At 38.6% G+C, this 25,962-nt stretch overlaps 2 protein-coding genes across 7 annotated transcripts in view; one reads left to right on the top strand and one right to left on the bottom strand.

The window, feature by feature from the left end:
• The window catches only part of dnah5 (dynein, axonemal, heavy chain 5), a 187,907-nt gene extending 177,484 nt beyond the window's left edge, over positions 1-10,423 (top strand). For 2 of the 3 annotated variants that reach the window (XM_077207318.1, XM_077207312.1), the window contains 3 exons: positions 937-1,089; positions 8,234-8,465; positions 9,274-10,423. In XM_077207318.1, coding sequence (XP_077063433.1) covers positions 937-1,089; positions 8,234-8,465; positions 9,274-9,425 — 537 coding nt within the window. In that variant the 3' untranslated portion in view covers positions 9,426-10,423. The remainder of the gene's footprint in view (positions 1-936; positions 1,090-8,233; positions 8,466-9,273) is intronic. The other variant, XM_077207325.1, reaches the window with a different exon arrangement.
• A 610-nt stretch (positions 10,424-11,033) lies between these two features.
• The window catches only part of adcy2a (adenylate cyclase 2a), a 195,058-nt gene continuing 180,129 nt past the window's right edge, over positions 11,034-25,962 (bottom strand). For 3 of the 4 annotated variants that reach the window (XM_077207341.1, XM_077207345.1, XM_077207353.1), the window contains 6 exons: positions 15,460-15,618; positions 14,906-15,052; positions 14,531-14,638; positions 14,050-14,164; positions 12,603-12,727; positions 11,034-12,349 (listed from right to left, as the gene is read on the bottom strand). In XM_077207341.1, the coding sequence (XP_077063456.1) occupies positions 12,197-12,349; positions 12,603-12,727; positions 14,050-14,164; positions 14,531-14,638; positions 14,906-15,052; positions 15,460-15,618 (807 nt within the window). In that variant the 3' untranslated portion in view covers positions 11,034-12,196. The other variant, XM_077207358.1, reaches the window with a different exon arrangement.

Raw genomic sequence — 25,962 nt, 5'->3', positions numbered from 1 at the left:
TGAGCCCATATCTGGTTGGAATCGAGGCCTGCTGGGCCCTGGGGCCCCCGTGGAGGGGGAGGGGGTTCCCCAGAATCACCAGAACAGTGTTGCGGCTGGATGAAAGAACTAAGAGAGGGAGGTCACATGTGGACTGTCTCTAATAAGGCCTGGAGAAGATCCTCCCCTAAGGGTTGAACTCGACCAATCAGAAAGGGGACATGTCTGAGAGGGAAAGTGGCTCTTAGTTGATTTATGGATCTTTGTCCCTAGCAAAATTATACCTTCATTGATGCTAAAATAGCTATAACACATCCACACTGCATTCTAGAAGAAGGTGATGTACATCAAAGTGTGAGTCATTAAATGAGGATTAGTTAGGTAGGAGGCATTATACAGGTGAGGTTACATTGATCGTTAGTTTGTTGTATACCAGGATACATACCATAATATATACCTAATAGTACACGAGACAGTAAACCATTTACACTGTTTCTTTCACAGTTTTATGCATGTTCATTTATAGATCAGTTAGTCTATGATTAATGCAGCAAAGTCTGTTTTAAAGAGGGTTTCTGTTTCATAGTCTCTCTCTTGAGTATGTGGCCACATTCCTCGGAGGTCGTAAAATCTCCTTGTCATGCCCTGTAACATGACACTGTTTCTGCCCTTGTGTTTGTTCATTTGGGCTGTGTGAGGAGTTTCATAAACCTTTGTATATAATGAATAATTAGTATGTGTCTGATTGGTCCATACCCTACACCCTGTTTTGTACTTTTACACTGTGTAGGCTTATCCAACATGTATACTGTATATAGTATTTTTGTCTCAAGCTAAACGTATGAAACGTTTTCCTTGGAACACAAAAGGGAAATTTTGAGGAAAATATGTGTTTTCTGCTGTGTGTGTGGTTCTGCTCAGCTGACCTTCTGCCTGTGTGTGTCTCTATCTATGCAGGCCTCCTGGGCTTCTACCACATTGGGGTTTTGGTTCACAGAGTTGCTGGAGCGTAACCGACAGTTCCACTCTTGGATTTTTGAGGGACGACCCACCTGCTTTTGGATGACAGGCTTCTTCAACCCACAGGGCTTCCTGACAGCTATGAGACAGGTGGGTAACATGAACACTTCTGCTAAACGTACACTTGTACTCATTTCCCTCCTGATCTGTTGATCTGATTGTTTTTCCTCTATAACAAGTTATAGTTTTGTCCTTTAGGAATAGTTAGATGTTAATAGACTTGTAGTCAAGACCGCCTAAACCGAGACAAAGACACTACCAAGACCAGAGGGTATCGAGACCAAGACATGACCAAGACCAGGACAGACCAAGTCGAGACCAAGACCGAGATCAAGTAGAGACCAAGACCAAGTCGAGACCAGTGGGGAAAAAAACAGATTAGTGTTGAAGCTAAGCAATATCTTGTATGAATTCAAGAACAGCATCATAGGGTTCAGCCGCAGTTTACATTCAATACATATTAGACGGTATTACTTCAACTACACAGCTAGAACAATACAGAGACAGACCAAGTCATGTTAGTGACTGTGAGCTCACTGTAAATATTTTTGCAGACTGGTTGAGGTCAACTATGTGTAGCAATTGCAAGACGGCTGTTACTGATCTATTAGAGGATTGAGACTCCCTTAACTTTTGTGTTGAGGACTGACATGACTGGTTCATCTGACAAAACATCAAACACCTCCAACACCATCTTGCTCCTCCAACAACTGTCTAAAGAATGACAAATATGTAACCAATTGAAATTATACTTAATGTGTAGATGAAATCGCTGGGATTAAAGTTCTCCGTCGCTACGACGGATTTCCGTTAATTGCAGCGAGTCTATGACGGATTTCCGTCAATTGCAGGGTTCCCGTCTGTCCTTAATGTCTTAAATTCACTTTTCATAATGTTAAGGCCGTAAATAGGCTTTCATTTCTCAAATAGTGTGATAAATGTCTTAATTTTAGTTTGAATAGGTCTTAAATTAAGGAAAGACGAGGTGTATTCACCCTGCTGAGGGGGATGTGATAAAGCCTGGATCGGAGCGAAAGCACGTTCCTCTCTCCACTCTAACATTCTGTAATCACTTCGCTTATGGTCCAGTCCGGGTTTTCAATTCCCGCTCACGGAAAAACTGCTCCGTGTTCACTCAATTAATCTTAGTTTTGGAGAAGTGCATGTCAGGCTACAGCTGGTTTGCTGCGGTCCGAATCCGAGCGAGTTTGTTCCCTGCGCCCCCCGCAGCGTTGGTCTGGTTTCACGTTCAACTTAATTCTATCGAACCCTGGTGCGTTTGCGTGCATATTACGTCAACGCAAACGTGCACGGCCCATGATAAAAAAAAGAACGCGTGTCAATATTGACCTAAATATAAATATAAACCTCGGACTTGCGTCCTTGATAGTTCGGACTTGGCAAGTTCGACTCGGGAGAACGAACTCCCGAGGACGCGAGTCCGGTTATTCTGCAAACGGATCCGCGGCGATCTTGGTTTCGTCACTCAGCTCGCTCTGGCTACTCCGGTTATCTCTTTATGTATATTTTAGGCAACAATAAAATGTAATATGGTATAAAATACAACTCTGCCTCTTTTCATCAACAATAAAACGAAATATATACAAAACACCTCTTTTCATTTATAAATGAACATATTATCATAAACATATTAGGCCTATATGGCCACACAAATGTGGTTCAGACAACGCACATTGATTATCTTCACTCCATATATTTATAACAACACGCAATATAAAACACAACCCTGCTTCTTTTTGTTTTCATTTTAAAAATATGAAACATTATTGATCATTAAAACTGACAAACTTAACAAACAGAGACAGGGTTGTATCATTTTATTTTATTATGCATGTACACATACAAGAGAATGCATAGTAAAATATATAAAGAATATTTTATATATTTTAGAATATATAACATTACACAACCCTGTTGCTTTTTGTTAAATGTCAGTTTTAATTATCAATAATATCCATAAAACTATAAGTAGCCTAATAGGTAGGCTATAAGAAGCTATACAATGAGAAATAAAGCAAACAATTCAGTCAAACATTAGTCAGCTCTCTAATAGGCTACACAGTTAAAGTTAAATAGCCTAAATATATAAAGTTATGAAACTTCACTTTGCCCTCAGCCAAAACGATTTGCCATTAAACAAACTATATATTAATATAATTTAGCATTGTTTGGTCTTATAAGATAAATAAAAACATGCACTGAAAACTTATGTAGATGGTTGATTATTTGTCAAGCTAAGTAATTTTTTTTCATAGATTAAAATAGCTTTTAAAATATGCAAACTTGCAATATTAAAGCGGTTTAAAACATCTCCCCTTAAAACGATATTGGTCTCGACTATTTAAATAAAGTTAAAGGAATATGACTTGGCCTGAAAAAAAATTTCAGTCAGAAGAATTTTTTTCACTTTAATCCCTGAAATCGTAACATCAAATTAAAGATACACAATTATAAACTTATATATTAGGATTAGGCCTAATGTTAAGTCAACACAATGGAGATATGCAGATGATTTTTAAAAGCCATTTATTTAGTCTAACACCATCTTAAATGCAATACTGTAATCAAACAACACACACACACACACACACACACCGTTGGCGGTGCGCTCAAAGTCATCTGTCAGTTGTGCAGTTACCCAAAATCTCCTGAATGAAGTTAAAACCCATCATATCACTTATATGTGTTTTACTAAATATTAATACATCAAAAACTGTACATGATATGTGTTTTTTAAATCAAGTGATCAAAGTGCTCGTTGCCGCTGCGATCAGTTGTGCGGATACGGTGTTTTCTCGTGTTGATCGCACACACCGCACTGTCTTCACTCAGACGCGCGCTTCAATCCGTTGCAGATACTCTCTATTCGTTCTGGTAAAATCACAAAACATAATGCACACAAATGTGTCCCTGCTTGATATACAACCACTTATGAACATAATCGTTTTGATGAGAAAAAAAACTATACGAGAAAAAAAAACTATACGAATGCGGAATTAGAACCCAGAACCTCTGACAAGGTTGGCGAAAATTCTACCACTGGACCATTAAGACATACATTGTTCAAATAGGCGAAACGAGTCACATAGTATTGTATTGCTAAATTCCCCCACCACTATGTCGGTCTGAGACAGCGAGACCTAGACAAGACCGAGAGGTCCGAGACCAAGACCAAAGATCGTCAAGGCCGTGACAAGACCGAGACCACATAAAAGTGGTCTCGAGACATACATCACTAGATGTTAACCCTATAAAGCCTAAAGTATCTTTTTATTTATATTCCATATGAAAATGTCTGAGGCCTTTAAATTATCAACAAAACTTTGCTAAACAACCTGTCACTGTCTACTACATTCCTGCTACCCGCTGATAGTTTAGTACTATTAGTACTGATACTTTTAGTTAATTCTAAAAAAAGGTATACAAACAGTGATTTTTATAAAGTAAACGTAAGAATTTTTATACTGTTAGTAATATTTCAAGATGAACATGTACTGGAAGAAACTTGGGTTTACTTGATTATCCTTAAATCATGTTAAAAATGTCTTTCAAATATGATACATCATGATTTTTGAGGAACTTTTATTTGTACATACATCTCTTAATCATCATTGTATAACAGTGCATTATATGTTTTGCCCCTACAATAAAAAATACAGATCATTAAGCATTATGTCATCTTAATAAGTCATATTATTGGGAGATAAAGAGTGACCTATTTATATGAATTTTATTTAATAGTCTATTACATTCTATTTATGTAATAGAAATGTATGTAATTTTTGGCCATATAAATATCAGCAACTGCACTAACTGCATCTTTTTGCTCAGTTTGGGCCTCTGAATATATATATTTTTTTTTTCTCGAGTGAGGTGCTCACTATATCATATGAGCCATAAAGCCTGATGTATCAAATATGATACTTAACAAAACAAAAAGCACATATCCAAACTTGTCCTATATATATATATATATATATATATATATATATATATATATATATATATATATATATATTTCTCTAAAGGCTGAATAAACAGTTTTCGTAAAAAAAAAAAAAATTCTGACTATTATTTTGTATGTCAGCCTTTACTGGATTAAACTGAATATCGATGGATCCTGTTTGAATTTTATTGATGTTTTACACCAAATAATGTTATGCCAGACATCTGGGTTGAACGGTCCCTGAACATACTTGTTTGAGTGGCCGATTAGTCTCGAAATGCATGCTATCCCTAAAAGAATCAATAATGGTGAGTTTAGAGTTTTAGGCTGTGAGGGAGCTGCTCAGTGGGGTGCATTCTAGCAAATGCCTTGGGGGTAAACAGCTTGCATGAAACAGGATTCTTTTAATTAATATTAAAAGCTGTGTTTCTGTGCCAACACCTGCAGCTCTTAGAATACATTTTAGGGAAAAAACCCAGACGCTTCATTGCAGGCAAATTTAAAAATGCTTATTTTTTTATTTATATATATATATTTATATACAGGTCCTTCTCAAAAAATTAGCATATTGTGATAAAGTTCATTAATTTCCATAATGTAATGATAAAAATTAAACTTTCATATATTTTAGATTCATTGCAGACCAACTGAAATATTTCAGGTCTTTTATTGTTTTAATACTGATGATTTTGGCATACAGCTCATGAAAACCCAAAATTCCTATCTCAAAAAATTAGCATATCATGAAAAGGGTCTCTAAACGAGCTATTAACCTAATCATCTTAATCAACTAATTAACTCTAAACACCTGCAAAAGATTCCTGAGGCTTTTAAAAACTCCCAGCCTGTTTCATTACTCAAAACCGCAATCATGGGTAAGACTGCCGACCTGACTGCTGTCCAGAAGGCCATCATTGACACCCTCAAGCAAGAGGGTAAGACACAGAAAGAAATTTCCGAACAAATAGGCTGTTCCAAGAGTGCTGTATCAAGGCACCTCAGTGGGAAGTCTGTGGGAAGGAAAAAGTTTGGCAAAAAACGCTGCACAACGAGAAGAGGTGACCGGACCCTGAGGAAGATTGTGGAGAAGGACCGATTCCCGACCTTGGGGGACCTGCGGAAGCAGTGGACTGAGTCAGGAGTAGAAACATCCAGAGCCACCGTGCACAGGCGTGTGCAGGAAATGGGCTACAGGTGCCGCATTACCCAGGTCAAGCCCCTTTTGAACCAGAAACAGCGGCAGAAGCGCCTGACCTGGGCTACAGAGAAGCAGCACTGGACTGTTGCTCAGTGGTCCAAAGTACTTTTTTCGGATGAAAGCAAATTTTGCATGTCATTCGGAAATCAAGGTGCCAGAGTCTGGAGGAAGACTGGGGAGAAGGAAATGCCAAAATAATTGAAGTCCAGTGTCAAGTACCCACAGTCATTGATGGTCTGGGGTGCCATGTCAGCTGCTGGTGTTGGTCCACTGTGTTTTATCAAGGGCAGGGTCAATGCAGCTAGCTATCAGGAGATTTTGGAGCACTTCATGCTTCCATCTGCTGAAAAGCTTTATGGAGATGAAGCTTTTATTTTTCAGCACGACCTGGCACCTGCTCACAGTGCCAAAACCACTGGTAAATTGTTTACTTACCATGGTATTACTGTGCTCAATTGGCCTGCCAACTCTCATGACCTGAACCCAATAGAGAATCTGTGGGATATTGTGAAGAGAAAGTTGAGAGACGCAAGACCCAACACTCTGGATGAGCTTAAAGGCCCGTTCACACCAAGCACGATAACTATAAAGATAACGATAAAGATATAATTCTAAAAATCGTTCTCCATATTAAAGAATAGCAGAGTTCACACCAGAACGATAACGATAAAGATATGAGGAACGATATCGTTGGGATCACTTTCAGAACGATTTTTTCCTGCTGTCTAACGATAAAACACTGACAGCCAATCAGAATCCATTCTAATTTAAAGGTCTCGCGCATTTAAAATGGCAGATGACGTTGTAGAGAAGTTAATCGTTGAGGTACAAAAAAATCCTCCACTGTTTCAACCCCCCTTTTCAAGGATACGTTAAAAAAGATGGATATATGGAAAGCAATCGGTCGTATCCTGGGAATAAATGGTGAGAAGTATTAACGATGAGATATTATGCAGTCTAGCATAGTGTAACAAAATTACCTCAGGTAGGCTATCCAGCGCTAGTTTTGACAACATTGCTGAAGTTGCAGTGAAAAAGGCGTTGTATACATAAAGGTGTTGTTGACTAGGCGATGTTTTTATCCCATCATTGACTTCGTCAGCTAAATTCACAGTTAGATTAGATCGATTACACTAGACTTGCTAGATTCACTGTTTAGATCATAGACTGTAAAAAATGGTTTAGGTGCGCTCGGAACATAGCATATCTACGCTATTTTGAAACCGCAGCGTGGGCGCGCGCGTGCTTAGAATAAAAAGACCGTTATCGGTTGTTGGTGTGGACACATAAATAGTTATCTTTATCGTTATCTTTATAGTTATCGTGCTTGGTGTGAACGGGCCTTGAGGCCGCTATCGAAGCATCCTGGGCCTCCATAACACATCAGCAGTGCCACAGGATGATTGCCTCCATGCCACGCCGCATTGAAGCAGTCATTTCTGCGAAAGGATTCCCGACCAAGTATTGAGTGCATAACTGAACATAATTATTTGAAGGTTGACTTTTTTTTGTATTAAAAACAATTCTTTTATTGGTCGGATAAAATATGCAAATTTTTTGAGATAGGAAATTTGGGTTTTTATGAGCTGTATGCCAAAATCATCAGTATTAAAACAATAAAAGACCTGAAATATTTCAGTTGGTGTGCACTGAATCTAATATATATGAAAGTTTAATTTTTATCATTACATTATGGAAAATAATGAACTTTATCACAATATGCTAATTTTTTGAGAAGGACCTGTATATATATATATATATATATATATATATATATATATATATACATATATATATATATATATATATATATATATATATATAATTGCTTTATTTTAAGTGAGACGCTCGCTTTCGCTCTAGATTGAGTGTTAGTCTCCTCAGTTGCTTGCCTAACTCTCATGACACATAGCAACACAGCTAAAACTATTCTTAATATGTTCGACCTCTTATTGAATGTAGCTTACATCTACCTGTTGAGACATGCCAGGGTTTTTTTCAGTAATATTATATTAAATTATAATTAAATATAGCAGATCTACTCATTAATCATGTCACTAACTCAACAGGAAATCACTCGTGCTAACAAGGGGTGGGCGTTGGACCGTATGGTTCTGTGTAATGAAGTTACTAAATGGATGAAGGATGACATCGCGCAGCCTCCTTCAGAGGGGGTGTATGTCTATGGCCTCTACCTGGAAGGGGCCGGCTGGGACCGCAGGAACTGCAAGCTCATTGATTCCAAACCCAAAGTACTGTTCGAGATGATGCCTGTGGTCAGGATGTACGCAGAGAACAATGGTGAGTTTTATATATATATATATATATATATATAAAATACTTTAATAATGCTTTAAGAATACCTCAGTATTTAAAATGCAAAGACAAACAGCAAACATTTGATAAAACTTGAAGGGAAACATTTTAAATAAAGGAGTAGAACAACAAAATGCCATTTAAAACTGATGGAAAACCTTCTGATGTTCCATCAGAAATTAATTACAAGAAAGAGATGGAAAATAAAAGTGGGATGTTGTGTGGCACACTTTTGTGGACCCAAGTTCAAAGTCTGTCACATCAACTATATGATTTATCTCCAAAATACAGTTGTTGGTTGAAGAATAATCCTAGATTATCACCTATAACCAGCCGCTTCTAACTATATATATATTTGGCTGAAATAGTAGATTGCTAGTGAATGCTAGATCATTATTTTTAGCATGCTAGAGCCGTTTCCCCCAATCCTGTTCCTGGAGGCACATCGGCAGTAGACATTTTAGATATCTCCCTTGCCTGTGTTTGATTAGGAAGAGTTTAGGAAGAGTTTAAAAATGTGTAGTGTTGGCGTGTCTCCAGGAAAAGGGTTGGGGAAACGCTGTGTTAGAGATATTAACTTTTTTTTTCCTCGCAATTGCGAGTTGTAATGTCCAAATTATGAGATAAACTTGTAATTCTGAGCATAACAAGTCTGAATTGTGAGATGAAAAAGTAGCAATTACTTTAATTTTATTCCGTGGTGGAAACAATCTTCCATAGATGTGTTTGTAGTAAAAGCGTGCAAAACGTTGCATTCATTTTGTATATGAACCTAATCGTTATCTTTCCTCAGGTGTCAAAGATGTTCGTATGTACTCAAGTCCAATATATAAGAAACCTGTTCGAACTGACCTGAACTATATCGCAGCTGTTGACCTGAGAACCAGTCAGCCTCCAGAATACTGGATCCTGAGAGGAGTGGCCCTGCTGTGTGATGTCAAATAATCATCTTTTAAAATGATTATATACAAATGTGCCCTGGTGGCTTTCTGATCTTCTCTGTATTTTTTGTAAGATCTGTATTTTTACCGATGTTTACCCTGAGTGTCTGAATAAAACATGAACAGCTTTCAATTACACCACACACATAATTCTAAGAACCGCAGCAAGAGCCTTGACATCCAAACCTGTGAATCCATCATAAATATTGTCGTCACACATCGTCATATAGTTTTCTGACTGCCTCTCAAGACCATCTGCTGTGTCTCGTCTTTAAATGCATGAACCTGTGGATTAAAGGCCAAATGTAAGCCTGCTGCTTAACAGCCCAGCTGAAGTGTATTCATGCTTGTCCTACAGTAAACAGTCATGTGTATTTTTCATCTCTGGTAAGGAGACATGGGCTGTGTCCAAAATCACATACTTCCACATGACAAAAGAAGTATGTACAAATTCACAGTGCTCATAAAAAAGTACACGGATGACCTACTACTTCAGATGAGATCCTGAATTGTGCATACGATTGACACTTTACTATCCTATGATTAGGCCACGGGAGAGCATTTTTAATGGCAGTGAAGCAACGCAACTGATGCTAGTCACATGATGATGAGAAGTATGGATTACATTCATACTACACACATTCATACTATATAGAGTGTACTTTTTTAGCTATCACAAAGTTCTTCACAATAAGTATCTACTAAAGAAAGTATCCGTTTTTGGATGCAGCCATTGTCCATATATCCATATAATTCTTCACAGTAACCAAAATTTGTTTTTGTGTCAAATGTCATCCTAGCACAGAAAAGAAAACATCAAGCATGTTTGATACACGAGCCTGTACAACAAAGTTGAACAAACTCATGATTGGGTTACTGGATTATTGCAAGTTGACAAATGTAATTATTTCTCAAGAAAATTACATTCGTAACATGAACCATCTGATTCTCTTCTCTTGAGAGCATGATCGACCTCGCTAATGATGAAGATAATTTTATGAACAATATGAATAATTAAAAATCTTACACAGCATGAGATCATTCTAATTAAAATAGCTATAGCTATATATATATATATATATTTATATATATCTAATTAAAATAGCTATAGCTATGTGTATGTATATATATATATATATATATATATATATATATATATATAGCTATTTTAATTAGAATGATCTCACGCTGTGTAAAAGTTTTATTATATATATATATATATATATAATTTCAAATATATATAAATATATATATATATTTATATAAATACATAAATATATATATATATATAAATTCAAAGCATCATATAAATATTGTTATTAGATGTTACACCAACTCTAAAGTAGATAAAGGCAAAGTACAAAAATATTATTCAAAGTGGAACAAATTAAAGCACCAGATGGAAATCTACATCTCTTGAATTATAAAGAATCTAATTTTGTCCATCTCTAAAATTAAAGCATAGTTCTCTAAACTCTTTTAATTTGAAATGTCAGAGACAGGAAGTGCTTCAGAGATGTTACTGTGATCAAAGCTGCTTGGTTCAAGTTACTAAAGCTTGTGGAACAGGACCCAAGGGAATGGAATACAAAAATGTAAGACATTGTCATTGTTTGCTGTTTGTAAAGACATTTTAAAAGTTTGATTTTATTAAAAACTCTTGAAATAAATGGTCTCGTACAGCTCTTATTTTATCTTGTCATTGAAATTTAATTTCATAAAATCATTAAGTCAACATCTTGTGACTCAGGGTGGTATAGCACTGTTGTCTCACAGCTAAGAGGTCCTTGCTTTGAATCCCGGCAGACCAAGGGTGCCATTCTGTGTTGGTATTTATGCGCCAGTTTCCCCCACAATTCCCCCATCTGTCCAGGGTGTTTCCCTGCTTATGGTCTGAGATCCCTGTGACCCTACTTAGATCAACAAGATCCATCTATTTTCTGTCCTGACCTGGCTCTAAACTTTTTCAAAGACATAGCCACATCAAAACCTCATTCATTTATCCAAATACAACTGAACAATTGATACATTAAAGGGGTAAATATCAAGTTCGAACAATCTACCTGTAGTGCTGTATCAGCTGATATTTCATCCACTTGGGACGATAATGCAATCGAGAAAATGTACAAACACCTCTCAGGATTTGACGATAGTGTTCCAGCACCAATTCACATTTTCACACGGAGGTTGAAAAGAGCAACTGAACAGTGCACCTTGTGTTAATGAAATGCATAAAGAGAAATATTTTCATTATGAATGAAAACATGACACAGACATACACACATAGAATACTATATTACATCCACAACTCTTTGGCGCTACTGTCCAAAGCTACATCTATATGCCAATGGTGTAAATATGTCACACATATCATGCACAGCATGTCAGTGACAACACAGAAATGTTTAAGTACTAGCTTATTCCTGTATTATATGCACTACAATATATCAAACCTTTGTCAATCATAAAAATAAAGATGCCCTCAAAAAAGACAAGTACATATAAAGTTTAATGAAGTTTTTACAAAAGGAAAAGAAAAAAAATTTGTTAAAACATCAAAACACTTTTTGTTATATTTGATTTTCTTACAAAATAATTGCTACCATATTTACAGTATGCTGTGCACAAACCCTGCCTATGAGATACGGTAGAAATGGTATCACTTTCAATACATCCAATATTTCGTGCATCTAAAGACTAGGCACAATTATTTACAAATGTCTCTTTTATTCCTGTTTTGTGGATGTCTGCAGTTCATTGCATGTGTTGTACGATTCATGGCATTACATTCCCCTGGGATAAAGACCGGCTCATCTCAGTGTGGACGAAGTATGTTTTGAGCTCTCCTTTCCCTTTCACATTTATAATTCCTCTGCATGTGCACATGTAACCTAACGTCTGCAAGATACGACTTGTCTCTTCTGTAACCTGCAAACACAAACACACACACAAAGGAATTAAATGTATTAATGAGTCATTGTACTGCACGTTGTTAAAAGCATAAGCAATGTTTCTGTCTAGAATCCCACTGGTTTTACATGCTGGTTTTACTTTACCTCGAATCAAATATCTATTAATAGGACTCAAGGGATTTTAAAGATTGTAAATCAACAATAATTTATGGTTCTGTATCTTTTCTAAATTTCACAAATATAGCGGGAAAAAAAACATTTTATCTTACTTGTATTTTTCCCAGCAGTCCTGTGCTATCCATTCTGCTTGCGACATTCACTGTGTTGCCCCAGATGTCATATTGCGGTTTCTGAGCTCCAATCACCCCAGCTATCACAGGTCCATGATTAATACCTGCAGATGGATGGTGATATACAGGTTACTGTAAAGACATCTATTTCAGTCAGTTTTTTACCTGCAATCTGCAAGCAATTACATCATTACCAAATGGCACAAGCTGATCGGCCTCTGCCGATCCTGCAGCCACGAGATTGCTTGGTCAACATTTAAACAGTCTAGTTCATTGTTTGCTGTAAGCTAGTCCTGCAGCATGCTATTAGAGATCCTCTGACACCCTCCACCTCCCCCAGCTCCACCTGCCAAGGTTTGCTACGGGATTTATGCATGTCTGTGTATGCCACCGCAGCAGCATCTTACATGCTTACAGCAGCATGTCCGTGTCTCTTTTAGCAGTAGCAATCCATACTTGCTGCTACTGCTGCTGCTGTTGATTATTGCTGCTGCAAAGTATTGTTAAATCTCTTTAACCTTTATTTACAGAAGAACAAAGAAAAAAATCCAGTGTTCTCACTGACCAACTTAATTGTATTTTGTAAATGTAAACTCAAAAATAAGTTGGGACAGAGGCAAAATAAAAGTGAAAAGATTATGGAATATCCCAGGTAAACTTTTTTCAAACGGTACACAATTAGCAGTGAACTGCCCTATATATACTTGGAATAACTAACTGCATAAGTGTGAACACCTGAACTAATATTTAGTTGAAGCACTCAGTCTGTTTGGATAGGAGTCTGTCGGCTTGGCACATCTTGACCTGGAAATATTTTTCCCACTTTTTTTTTTTTTTTTTTTGTGCAAAAATTATCCAGACCTGTTGTTTTTCCTGTTTCTATTTATTCTGTTTTCCATAGGATTTAGGTCTGGGCCGTTAATTTTTCTTTGCTAAATCCATTCTTTTGTTGATTTAGATGTGTGTTTTGGATCAGTCATCATCATAATTTTTCTGCCCTAAAAAATGTCAGAACTTTGTTTCTAAAATAAAATCCTAATTTTTTCTTGATTTTTTGCCCTCAAATATTTGATATGTGAACCGAAACGTAATGTGTTATCAATAATAATACCAATATATATATATATATATATATATATATATATATATATATATATATATATAAATGCAAATAAATCTGCAATCTCCAAGAAGCTATCATTTTTATATATCTTAATGATATTGAAAACATTTGCTTAAAACTCAATGAATCACTGTTCATGAGTATTATTTTTCTCTTTTTATATAATATATAATATATTAGAGACACTTAAAGACTCATATTACAGCATTTTTGAACAGAGACGTGGCCATTGCATCCCCGTATGTTCAACATACACCATTGATGCTCAGACCTCAATAATAATAATATTTTGTTTTCACTCACCCACTCTGAGTTTGAAGTCATTGAATGAATGTTTATTGATGACATCAAGCTTCCCCACCAGTGCAAAGGCAAACTCCACCATGGTACCAATGTGCATGTACTGCCTGTCATGCTCCTACGAAACAAGAACGGCAAAAACAATGGGTTAAACTTTATTTATAGTTCACTTTAGACATTCTACGAACTATGAATAACTTAAATTTAGAATAAGATGACATGCGCTTGCAAATAGTCAGTAGAATGTCTTTTGGGGGAGCATCAAAATAAAGTGTTACCAAACAATGAACTCACACCAGTGACTTACTTCATATATCTTAATTAATAGTGTAGAGTTGGACTCCATCATTTTACAAGAATTACAAGAAAATTATATTAGACGAATAAAAGTAGAAAAAGTCAAATATACTCAGATCTGATTCCCATGAATCATTTGTATAATTTGACAGACAGAGTTTTGATTGAATCCATACATTCCTGATACCTGTGAATATTCTGGCCCTGGGCTGGCATTAAGTCCAGTGGCTGCCATATATGTGCTTCCAATGGTCTTTATCTTCTCCACTCCGCTGAACTTTGGCTTAGAGAGCAACTACACAGGAAATACAACATAACCATAGCAGAGTTAACATTAAACAAACCATCAAAACGGCTTTGTTAAAAAGGACTGCATCATGGTAATAACATTTATTTTTTGACAAAATAAGATGATTTTCTTGGGCGAATGCAATTCTATAGCAAACCAGCAGAATTTGCACACCACAGTGAGTTTGAAGTACACTTCAATGGGAAAAAGTTCAAGAGTAAAAAAGGAAACCGGTCTTTTTTTTCATACAAAATACATGAAGCAATACATTACCTCATCAAAGTCTGCAATGATCTCGTTGAGCAGTCTGAGGCACTCAAGACCCTCCTTGTTTACGTCGGATTCTGTGTAGAACTCTTTGAAGTCCGGGATAGAAGCAAACATCACACACACCAGGTCATATGATTGGTGATAAAGATCCTGTCATTCACAGAGGAAAAGGAAGCTCAGGTATAAAATATCTGAAGACTGACTTTCAAAACTAAACAAAAAGAAAACATTATTTAAAAAGTGTTCTCAATTTTCCCTCAAAGCAATAATTTCAACAGAAGAAAACAACTCCTGGCAGTTGTCAAGCACTACCAAGCATCTAAATTCAAGTTATAGTCAGATGTGCTTTAAAATCATATCAGCCAGTATGAAAGTATTAGGACATATTAAGCCAGTATGAAAGTATTAGGACGTATTACAACTTTGCAGTACACCTTTGTGGTACCTTTGAAGTACAGAATCTCATACTATTTTCAGCATGTTATGAATTTGGATGCATACAAACGGTATACAAATTGCAGTACATCTCAAGTTGTTCTTTCCATCTACATTCTCACCTCGTTCTTCCAGTTCCTAGCCAGGAAGTGCTCTGCTACATGGGCTGGCAGAACATTCTCCAGCAGAACGCGATTGAGATTCTCCATGGTTTCTATTTCCTCACATTCCTTCTTGAATTTGTTCTTCCACAGGAAATCCAACCTACAGTAATATTCATTCTGTTACAAGAGGACACAGAGGTAAAGAGACTGGAGGTCACAGCGCTATTTAAGTTACAAACACCACACAGAATATCTATATTTTTTAAAGAATATCTTATTCTCAAAAGACAACTTATACATACATTTACACTGATGCTTTTGAAACATGAGCTGACCCCATCAACCTCATCGATTGTTCTTTTTTGTTTGGTTTGGTTCCCTTTTGAATGGGAACTCACCCCAGGAGGACACTCAAAAAGCTCTCGTGCAGGCTGACTGCGTGCATTACAAGAGATTACAACTGCGCATGCTCAACTCCTGCCTGTTACTCTTCGAGCATTTCAAAACACGATAACGAACTTGACATTGGACGGCGAAAGCCTATGACGTATTGCTGGTGCCACCGGGAGTATAAAAGGGCGCCTGTAGAACACGTCATCAGCTTTTGTCTTCGGGACCTGTTTGTCTCAGTGTGTGTGAAAGATTGAGAGCTGACTAAGTTCTGTCAGCTCTTGAGGGAGATTTATATAAACGCACTGTAAAGAGTCATGGTGGGGAGCTCTGCTCTGGCTTGATTCTTTTCTTTAGGGACCAGACTCAAGCTTTTGCAGAGGGAAATCATCCCCTGCTTTGGAGCATGCACAGTCCGCTCTTGCGTGGGATGGCTGTGTTCATTCATAAAAATTCTCAGAGTGTACAGGAATGAAATATCAGGAGTTTAGATCTGCCCCTGTTGACTTTTGTTCTCGAGGGAAGAAAGTCTGATGCAATAAAGAATGTAGTGACACGGATGCGTTTGCCGAGTCAACGCATAGATTACGAGTCTGTAAAGAGAATATAATGTGGAGGGAATGGAGCAGATGGGAGACTCCCTTTCTTCATTTCTTTTTCGCCTTGCAAACTAATGATGTGTAATTATGTGTTTGAAAGCTATGATTTTGATTCTTTTATTGTATTTTAAACTATTCTATATATTCTGCCTTTCATCCAGACCATGTTTTTTGTCCGATTGATCTTTGGCTGCATTTAATTATAGGTATTAAACGAAAAATTCTTTCCTATGACTTTTAGGAGTTAGATGTATGTATTAATTCAGATTTACATGTATTATATCTGTTGAAGTGCAGGGTGGTATTCTCCCCTGTACCTAATACAGCACTATAAAATGCAATTTAAGAAGAATGGGATATTCCGTGGTTCGCGTCCCACTTCAATGGTTGAATTTTTTGTGAATAAACTTAAACATTATTTATAGAAATATGGGCAATACTGCGCTTTGTGTTCCCATTTGTTTTTTAGTACAGAGTGGTATTCTCCCCTGTACCCAATACAGCTCTGTAGATTATAATTGAAGAAGAATGGGCTATTCCGCTGCTAGTGTCCCACTTCTTCAACTGCTGTGAATTCAACACTTTTTATAAGAATTTGGGCAGTACCGTGCTTTATACTAAAAACCAAATATAGGAAATGGGAACACAGAGTGGTATTCTCCCCTGTACCTAATAAAGTGCTATATAATACAATTGAAGAAAAATGGGCTATTCCATGACTCACGTCCAATTTCTTCAACTGCTGTTTAAAGGAATATGGGCAGTACCACGCTTTGTACAAGAACAGATATAAGAAATGGAACCGCAAAGCGTGGTACTGCCCATATTCCTTTAAACAGCAGTTGAAGAAGTTGGACGTGAGTCATGGAATAGCCCATTTTTCTTCAATTGTATTATACAGTATTGTATTAAATGTACTACAGCACTATAGATTACAATTGAAGAAGAATGGTTTATTCCACTGAAGGGGCTTTTCCGCTGATTAGAATACACTCAAGTCAAGTCACCTTCATTTATAAAGTGCTTTTAACAGTATGGATTGTTTCAAAGCAGCTTTACAGTGATAATAGAAATTACCGTAACAGATTGTTTAGGCTTTACCACAGCTCTAGGATAAAAGTTAATATCCAGCTAAAGTTAGTTTTGATTGATTCACTTCCGTTGAAAAGATCATTAGTTATTAACTTAGGGGCCGCTAACACGACACCATTCTAACAGAAGAACCCTTAACGCGCTCCGGCCGCACATCCGCATAAAACAGTGCCCGGTGTCTCGAGAACACACTCCCTGAAATAGGTTCGAAGGTGCAAAGGATTATCCGTCATCTCTGCGCAAACCTCGAAATGATATTCGATTAGTTAGCTAAAGCAGACGCATAAAGCTTGCCACGAAGAACCGGCAAATAGCCTAATCATTATGAATGTGTCAAATATAGCAAGGAGACATTTTAATTGTTTATCAATAAACTAGTGTTTTCTGTGACGATGCTGACTCGCCACCTTCGCAGTATTGTGAAGGTGCCTATAGAGAGAAATGCGCACTTCATACGGATTATTAGAGTTGTCTGTTTCTTTTCGTTTTGAATTGTTCTGTTTAAAAGTAGACATTTCAAGCTTAGATATATTTCTGAGTTTCTGTTCATTTATGAGACAAGCTCCAGTTCATGTGCGATGCAAGTTATATCGCGTCGGCGCCTCCATGTCCTGATTATAGGCTATTGTCTGCTATATTTGCTTCTTATTAAATCCAGGAAATTGGTTGATGAAACATTGATTAAAAATTAAGATACAATTTATACAAAACGAAATTTACTTTAAATAAAAGGCTTTATACAAAACAAAACTTAATGAAGTGGTCAAAATGATGTGTCTCTATATTGCGCATCTTACTACTCACGCTGTTCACTTTTCATATAATCAACATATATGAAATGGAAAAAAATAACATAATATTTAAACATGTAGGCCTACAGTAGCCTACAGAGAAATTTAATGTCGGAGCGAACGCTGTGTTACCGGTGAGCATGAGGGGGCAGAGGTGCGTTTTTTGAATAATAATAAAATAATTCCTAGCGATCGTCGAATATTATTTTTGCTTGAAATGGCCATCCCTACAAAATACGAATTGTCTTAATCAGACAAAATACAAGCATCATAGCATAAGAAAGAAATATAAATAAATAAAGAAAAATAAAGAAATAAAATAAAAAATACATTAAAGTAGGCCTAAATAATAAATAAATAAATAAAAGAGGCTCAGTAGAGTCTGAAGCATGAACTCAAGCAAGTAGTCGCAGTTGTTGTTACTGATTTAGCGTGTCTGACTAGTCGACACGTGGGGTGATGACATTATCGTTTCACAAAATGTACGTATTGGCCATACACACGAAAACACAAGGGTGTCGTTTTCAGATTTATCCACCCTGGGACCCGGTTTCAAAAAATAGCGGTTTCAGTCTCCCAAAACGCCGGATCCATCTGGTCGAAACGCCCATCCGATAAAAAATTTGTACGTATACAGCTAAACGGGTCTCTGTGTGGACAGGGCCTCAGTTTATTAAAGAATTTGTCTGCTTATGCAGAACAAAATCTCAGTTGTATTTCTCACAAGATAACGCAGTGGTTCCTAAAACAGGAATGCCTGTACAATGAAACCGAAGAGCCAGTATCCACTACAAACTTGTTCTCCATAGACAGGCATGTCTCAGTAGAAATGCGCACTAGACATTTAATCCTGTCAGTAGAATGGTCACAGTCCGTATTTGTTGTATCGTTCACAATAATCACTCGAGAGAGAATTCGACGTTGTCTTTCTGCTCTTTATTATCAACTTCCTTTCTAACACTTCTTCGTGACCATTCTGTTCAACTAGGCAACTGGTACCTTAGTGACACCTAGTGTTCACACATGTATTTCAATATACCACATATTCCCTTTTTGTTAAAGAAAAAGATTTGCATTAAACAAAACAATAAAGCACAGAACTCAAGAAAACTGTTCTAAATGTCAACAACATGCATAACATTATATCACTGCATATTTCAATTGACTATTTCACTGAATTCGTTTTACTGAAAAGTATGCAATTAAATAACTCAAATGTTTAACCTGCTTCCAATCTATGGAAAAGAGCGAACACTTTTCTTCTCTCTAATTCTTATTTCTTTCACTTTTTTTTTTCATAAAACAAAATTTAACATCATGCATATCTCCAATACATTTTCTAGACTACGTTCAATATTCAATACCTTGTATCTTTCCCCTTTTCTAAGTTACTGAATACTTCTATGTACTGTAGTCCTTAAACCACACTGGGGCACGACACACTCTACGAGGACGTGAAGCACCAGGAGGAGAGATTGGCATTTGTGATGTTTGAGGTGCTTGAAAAGGCCTAAAGGAGTCTTCTGCTAACGGTGGTGTTCCAGAAGTGGTAACACAGAATGAAGACGGAGCCAGGTGTATAGCATTCCAAGCTTTTCCATCGGAGAGGAGATATGTTGCAGGGCCTTTCTGAGCTACAACTTTAAAAGGCTGTGAAAACTTGGAATGTCCTTTCTTGACGATTCCAGGCCTCCTAATGCGCACAAACGAACCAACTTGAATCTTTGGAGGTTGTGCGCTGCGTTGCCGATCTGTGTACTCTTTCATCTTGCTTTGTGACTGTTGGATGATTTGTTTCAAGTTCTTTTTGTCCTTTGGCGGTCCCACAATTGGAAGACCAGACACATGCAATTTTGTCTTAATTTGACGGCCATGCAAAAGTTCAGCAGGTGACAGTTTTGTCACAGCATGAGGAGTTGCTCTGTATGTATGTAGAAACTCTGTCACAAAAGCTTTCCACTCTTTACCTTCAATGCTAGCAGTTTGCAAACAGTCTTTGAACACTCGATTGAATCGTTCAATCTCACCATTCGCTTGCGGATAATAGACAGAGCTACGGTAGTGTTTGATATCTCTGTCTGCAAGAAATGCCTCAAACTCAGCCGAAACAAATTGTGAACCATTATCAGTCACAAGTTCAAGTGGATTTCCTTCACGGCTAAACACAGCAGACAAAAACTTCACAACAGTCGCAGAAGTAACATCAGGTGCAAACGCAATCTCTGGCCATTTACTGTAGTAATCAATGAGTGTCATTGCAAAACGACAACCTTGGGGAGCATTATTCAAAGGCCCAACTACATCAATAGCCAGTTTCTCCCAAGCAGTTGTTGGAGTAGGCACAGGACAGAGTGGAGCTGCATGGGTAATGGCAGTTTTGTCATGCTGGAGACAGGTGGAACAGGATTTGATGGCATTTTCCACTTGACAGTCCATGCCAGGCCACCAGTACAATTCCCTCAGTCTCTGCTTTGTGCGCACCATCCCTTGATGAGTGGCATGCGCCAGCTGGATGAACTTTGATCGCAAAGCTTCCGGAATGATCACTCGGTGTGTGCCACGAATTACATATCCGTCTTGTACAGCCAGCTCATTCCTGATACGATGATAAGGAGCTATAGCAGAATTCAAGCTTTTTGCACTACGAGGCCACCCCTTTGCAATGGAGGTCTTTACCTGTTGAAGGATAGGACAGGTATCACAAGTAAACCTCAGCTCCTGTACAGTAACAGCTGCAAATTCCGGAGACAGTAGAGCCACCATTTCAGGCTCCTGGTATTGGCTGTCTTCTGTTGATGGAAGTGGAAGTCTGGACAAACAATCAGCAGTAACATTATCTCGGCCAGGTTTGTATTTCACGCTGTATGTAAAACACAGAAGACGTGCAGACCATCGGGCAATTCTCATGCCTGCTCGTCCAAGGCCTTTTGTGGAAAGCAGTGTAGATAAAGGACTGTGGTCAGTGCAAAGAGTGAAATGGCGGCCCCATAGATAGGTGCGCCATTTTTCTGTCGCCCAAACACATGCCAAAGCCTCTTTTTCAGTTGTAGAATACTTCCTTTCACAGTCAGACAATGTTCTAGATGCAAAAGCAACTGTTCTTTCAGTACTGCCATGACACTGGGTAAGCACAGCACCAATGCCATAATCTGAAGCATCCGTTGTGACTGTCGTCGGTAAAGAAGGATCAAATAATGCAAGAGCTGGGCTAGCAGTGATCAGATTTTTCACACGGCTGAACTGTTCCTGAGCCTCCTCTGTCCAGCAAAAGCCAGTAGACCGTCGGAGCAGTGCACGGAGAGGTTCCACCAATGTCGCAAAATTGGGAATGAATTTTGAATACCAGCCTGCAAGACCCAGAAAAGAACGCAAGGTCTGTGCATCATGAGGAGCTGGTGCTTGTTGTATAGCCAGAACATGATCTGGATCTGGATGCAAACCTGAGGCTGAAATAACATGGCCAAGAAAAGGTAACTCCGTTTTCCTGAAGTGACACTTTTCCTCATTAAGCTTCAACCCACTGCTTTGTAAACGCTGAAGTACAGCTTGAAGTCGTTTCTCATGGACTTCCGGATTCTCACCATAGACAATGATGTCATCTAGATAACATTGCACACCATCCTGACCAGCCAAAATTTGAGACATCATTCTTTGAAAAGCACTTGGTGCTGAGGCCAGACCGTAAGGGACCCGTGTGAAACGATAGAGTCCATCATGGGTAACGAAAGCTGTGAGATCCCTACTATCTTGATGCAAAGTCACTTGGTGGTATGCATTCTGGAGATCTATTGTAGAGAACATAGAAGCCCCACGTAGCTCTGTAAAAACTTCCTCAATATGTGGCAACGGGTGACTATCTATGATGACAGCTTTGTTTGGCTCTCTTAAATCAACACAAAGTCGAATTCCTCCAGATTTCTTTTGGATGACCACCACCGGCGACACCCAAGGTGATGATGGCACTTTTTCAATGATCCCTTCAGATTCTAGCCTCTGTAGCTCTTGTGAGACTGCCTCTCTCACTGCAAATGGCAACCTGCGCAGTTTCTGTTGTACTGGCGGCACATTTGAACGCACATTTACTTTATGTACAAAACCAGCAGCAACACCCAATGGCTCAGTGAAGTTAACAGTAGTTTGACCGTCCTCTGCGAAAGATGCAATCGATCCATTCCTTATCTCAAGATGCAAAGCAGTAAAGAGATCCATGCCAAGCAATGGTGTTCCGCCGGGTACAATGTAGAAAGAAGCCTGCGTATGGTGACCCTCATATGTAACTGTAGTGGCAAGGCACCCTAAAACTGGAATAGTCTTTTTCAAATACGTCACCAAACGAACATTAGGCACAGCAAGAGAGCTATCTGCAAAGTGTTGGTGGTACAGATGTTCTGGGAGAATGGAAACAGCTGAGCCAGTATCCACCAGTAATTCAGCATCGACTGATTTCCCACACGCAGTGTGCAAAGAAACATTACATGTAAGATTTTGTTTCTGTTTCATCGGCAGTGGCGTTTCAATGCTTAAGACAGTTAACTCAGGTGCAGAAACTTCTTGCACATTGCACGTGGATGCAGAACTGCGACAAACTCTGGCAAAATGTCCAACTTTACCACACTGTCTGCATTTAGACTGTTTGGCTGGGCATTTGGAATAGTTTGCAAGATGTGAAGTAACTCCGCAACGGAAGCATGTTTTTGCATCCATTAGCTTTTTCTGTGATTCATTCGATGGCATCGGATGAGAAATTGTGAACTTACGTGAAGTAGGTCTCTGTCGCCACCGCGGTTTTGCACAGTCACGTGAGCCAGTATGCACCACTTTAACTGAAGCTTCAGTGCGCTCCATAGCTTTAGCTTCCGCAACTGCAGACTCAATTTGTCCGGCGATAGTAATTGCCTTTTGAAGAGTGAGGTCCGTTTCCAAAAGCAGACGTTCCCGAATACGTGGAGTGCATGTCTTCTCTACGATCTGATCTCTAATCATGTCATCCGTGAGCGCGCCGAAGTCACAGTTCACAAGCAATTCACGCAGAGCAGCCACATATTGCACGATAGGTTCACCGAGTCTCTGAGCGCGCTGGCGGAATTTATTCCTCTCAGCGACCACGTTCACCTTCTGAACAAAAAATCCTCGTAAAGCAACCAGCGCAGTCTCATATTTATCATCGGCCACAGTGAGTGTATAAAAAATTCTCTGTCCCTCCGTACCCAAGCAATGAATAAGCAAAGCACGCTTTCTCTTCTCCGGTATGTCCTCTGCCGACAGTGCAATCACGTAATTATCAAACATACGAATCCATGAATTAAACGGTATCGTCGGCTCACCCGGAGTTTCCAGAAATGCAGGAGGGGGTGAGAGAGCAAGTAGGGCCATCCTCGTCGCCAATATGTTGTATCGTTCACAATAATCACTCGAGAGAGAATTCGACGTTGTCTTTCTGCTCTTTATTATCAACTTCCTTTCTAACACTTCTTCGTGACCATTCTGTTCAACTAGGCAACTGGTACCTTAGTGACACCTAGTGTTCACACATGTATTTCAATATACCACAGTATTGCATATTTGCACTTCGGGCAAAACTTTGTGGACTAGTGTTGACGATTGACAAATGCAATTATTAATTGCATTTGGCTTTAGAAGCTGGTCAGATGCATTTGCTAAGTGCTTATTACAACCCCAAATCAGAAAAAGGTGGGGCATTTTGTAAAATGCATTAAAATCAAGAATCTGTGATTTGTTAATTCTATTTAAACTTTTTTTAACTGACAAAAGTACAAAGAAAAGTTTTCCAATGTTTTCACTGAGCAACATAATTGTATTTTGTAAATATGAAAAAATTTCGATTTTGATGGCTGCAACACACCCCAAAAAAGTTGGGACAGAGACATGTTTACCACTGTGTCACTTCACCTTTCCTTTGAATTACACTTTTTAATCATTTGGGAGTTGAGGATACTAATTGTTGGAGTTCCCTTTCAAGGGAACTCGAGCTGCGTTTGAGACGCGATGGGAACGCTCTGCGTGATTACGTCGTGAAGCACGTGTAAAATCAGTCCAATGGAAGCCCACTACGACATAGGTGACGTCATAGACCAGGAAACTATATAGCAGCCCTGAAATCAGACCGCGACAGCGTGTTGTTCCCTGCCCTCGTTATATTACGGGTGGGGACACACATCAGCTTTGTGTTGCTTGTTTGGGAGTGGAGCATGCCCAGTCAGTCCTCGAGGGGGCTGATTGTGTGCATTGTATGAGTCTATCTATGAAGACCCTCCGCTGTCGCAGATCGTTCTTTGAGGAGAATGGTTCGGTTCGCGCTACCCGCTGTTGCCTGGACACGGCGGCGACTCGCATTTTGGGGTTCGCAAACGGATCTGACAGCGTGGGTTGGGACGGGCTCCGCCCTATCTTAGCTTTCACCTGCAGATCCAGTGTGCTGCGATTTCCAGTTCCGAGGAATTGCTATCGTTAGTGTTTTGTTAAAGAAAAAGTGAACAAAACAAATAAAAGTATTAAGAAAAAGGCAGATGTTTGATTTTTCAATAAATGGGCAGCTCATAACTCTGTTGAGTAAAGATGAGCTTTTTAAAGGAGGTTTTTCTAATGCTGTTGCTAGTTAAATATTTACTGGACAGCTGAACATTATGAGAGTGAAAATAAAAAGAGTTTATTAGATGAAATGTATCTAAAAAAACAGGAAAACTCTGTATCTCAGCCTCCTCGTCGGGGACTACTGGTTTTTCCCTATCTCCACAATGAGGTGTCTAGATCGCGGAATAAACCGGTTTCTATTTTATCTGTTTAATACCCAAACGTCTTAACTAGAGTAATGTTAAGGGTATTAAGTATCATGGTATGACAGTGCCTTGGATTATACTGTAGAGACGCTTGCGAGCTTTCTCTCTCCCGAGTCGGCGTCATCATTTTTAACCCCGACTTTACCCACCAGCCATCTTTAATAATAAATAAATTTTATGAGGCAGTACTGGTGGGTAAAGTATTTAAGGACATAGATGAATGTCAGGATGTCAGCATTGACTCTATTCGAGAATATATTCGAGAATATATATATATATATATATATATATATATATATATATATATATATATATATATATATATGTTTATATGTATACGTTTTTCTGATATAAAAATAAAGAAAAAGAAAGATAAAAATGTCTGTTCTTCTGGACGCTCCGCTTTCAAGAAAACTAAACCTTTCAGCGGTGTTCCAGAGGTTTCTTCCTCACCAATCTATGTTCCTTAAACGGGCATAGAGTGCAAAGAAGAAGACCTGATGCTGAGGCTATCAGGCTTCTAAGGGTGGTCCCCTCCGGGGTAGGGACGGTTTTGAGAAATCGTTTCTCCTCGGCGCCCTCTGGGGTGCGACTCTCTGAGGAGGGTCGCAGCGCTGCCAGTTCGGTTGTTCCCTGCCGGTTCGCCGTTCAGGGCACCGAGGTGTCAGCGTCCCCATACGATCCTCCGAGGAGGGTCGTAGAGCAGTCAGTTCGGTCTCCCTGCCGGTTCGCCGTTTCAGGGTGCCGAGGTGCCTGCTTTTTCCTACGATCCTCCGAGGAGGGTCGTAGGAACTAAGCTGTTAGAGGTAAGCAAGATCTAAATAAAAACAGGACTGTCGTCATCTCTAATAA

This window comes from Siphateles boraxobius, unplaced genomic scaffold (genome assembly GCF_051911475.1).
Source record: "Siphateles boraxobius isolate OS27281-9 unplaced genomic scaffold, OSU_SipBor_1 12, whole genome shotgun sequence".
Classification (NCBI taxonomy): Eukaryota; Metazoa; Chordata; class Actinopteri; order Cypriniformes; family Leuciscidae; genus Siphateles; species Siphateles boraxobius.
Note: the sequence above shows the minus strand (reverse complement) of the source record. Positions and strands in the feature narration are given on the sequence as shown.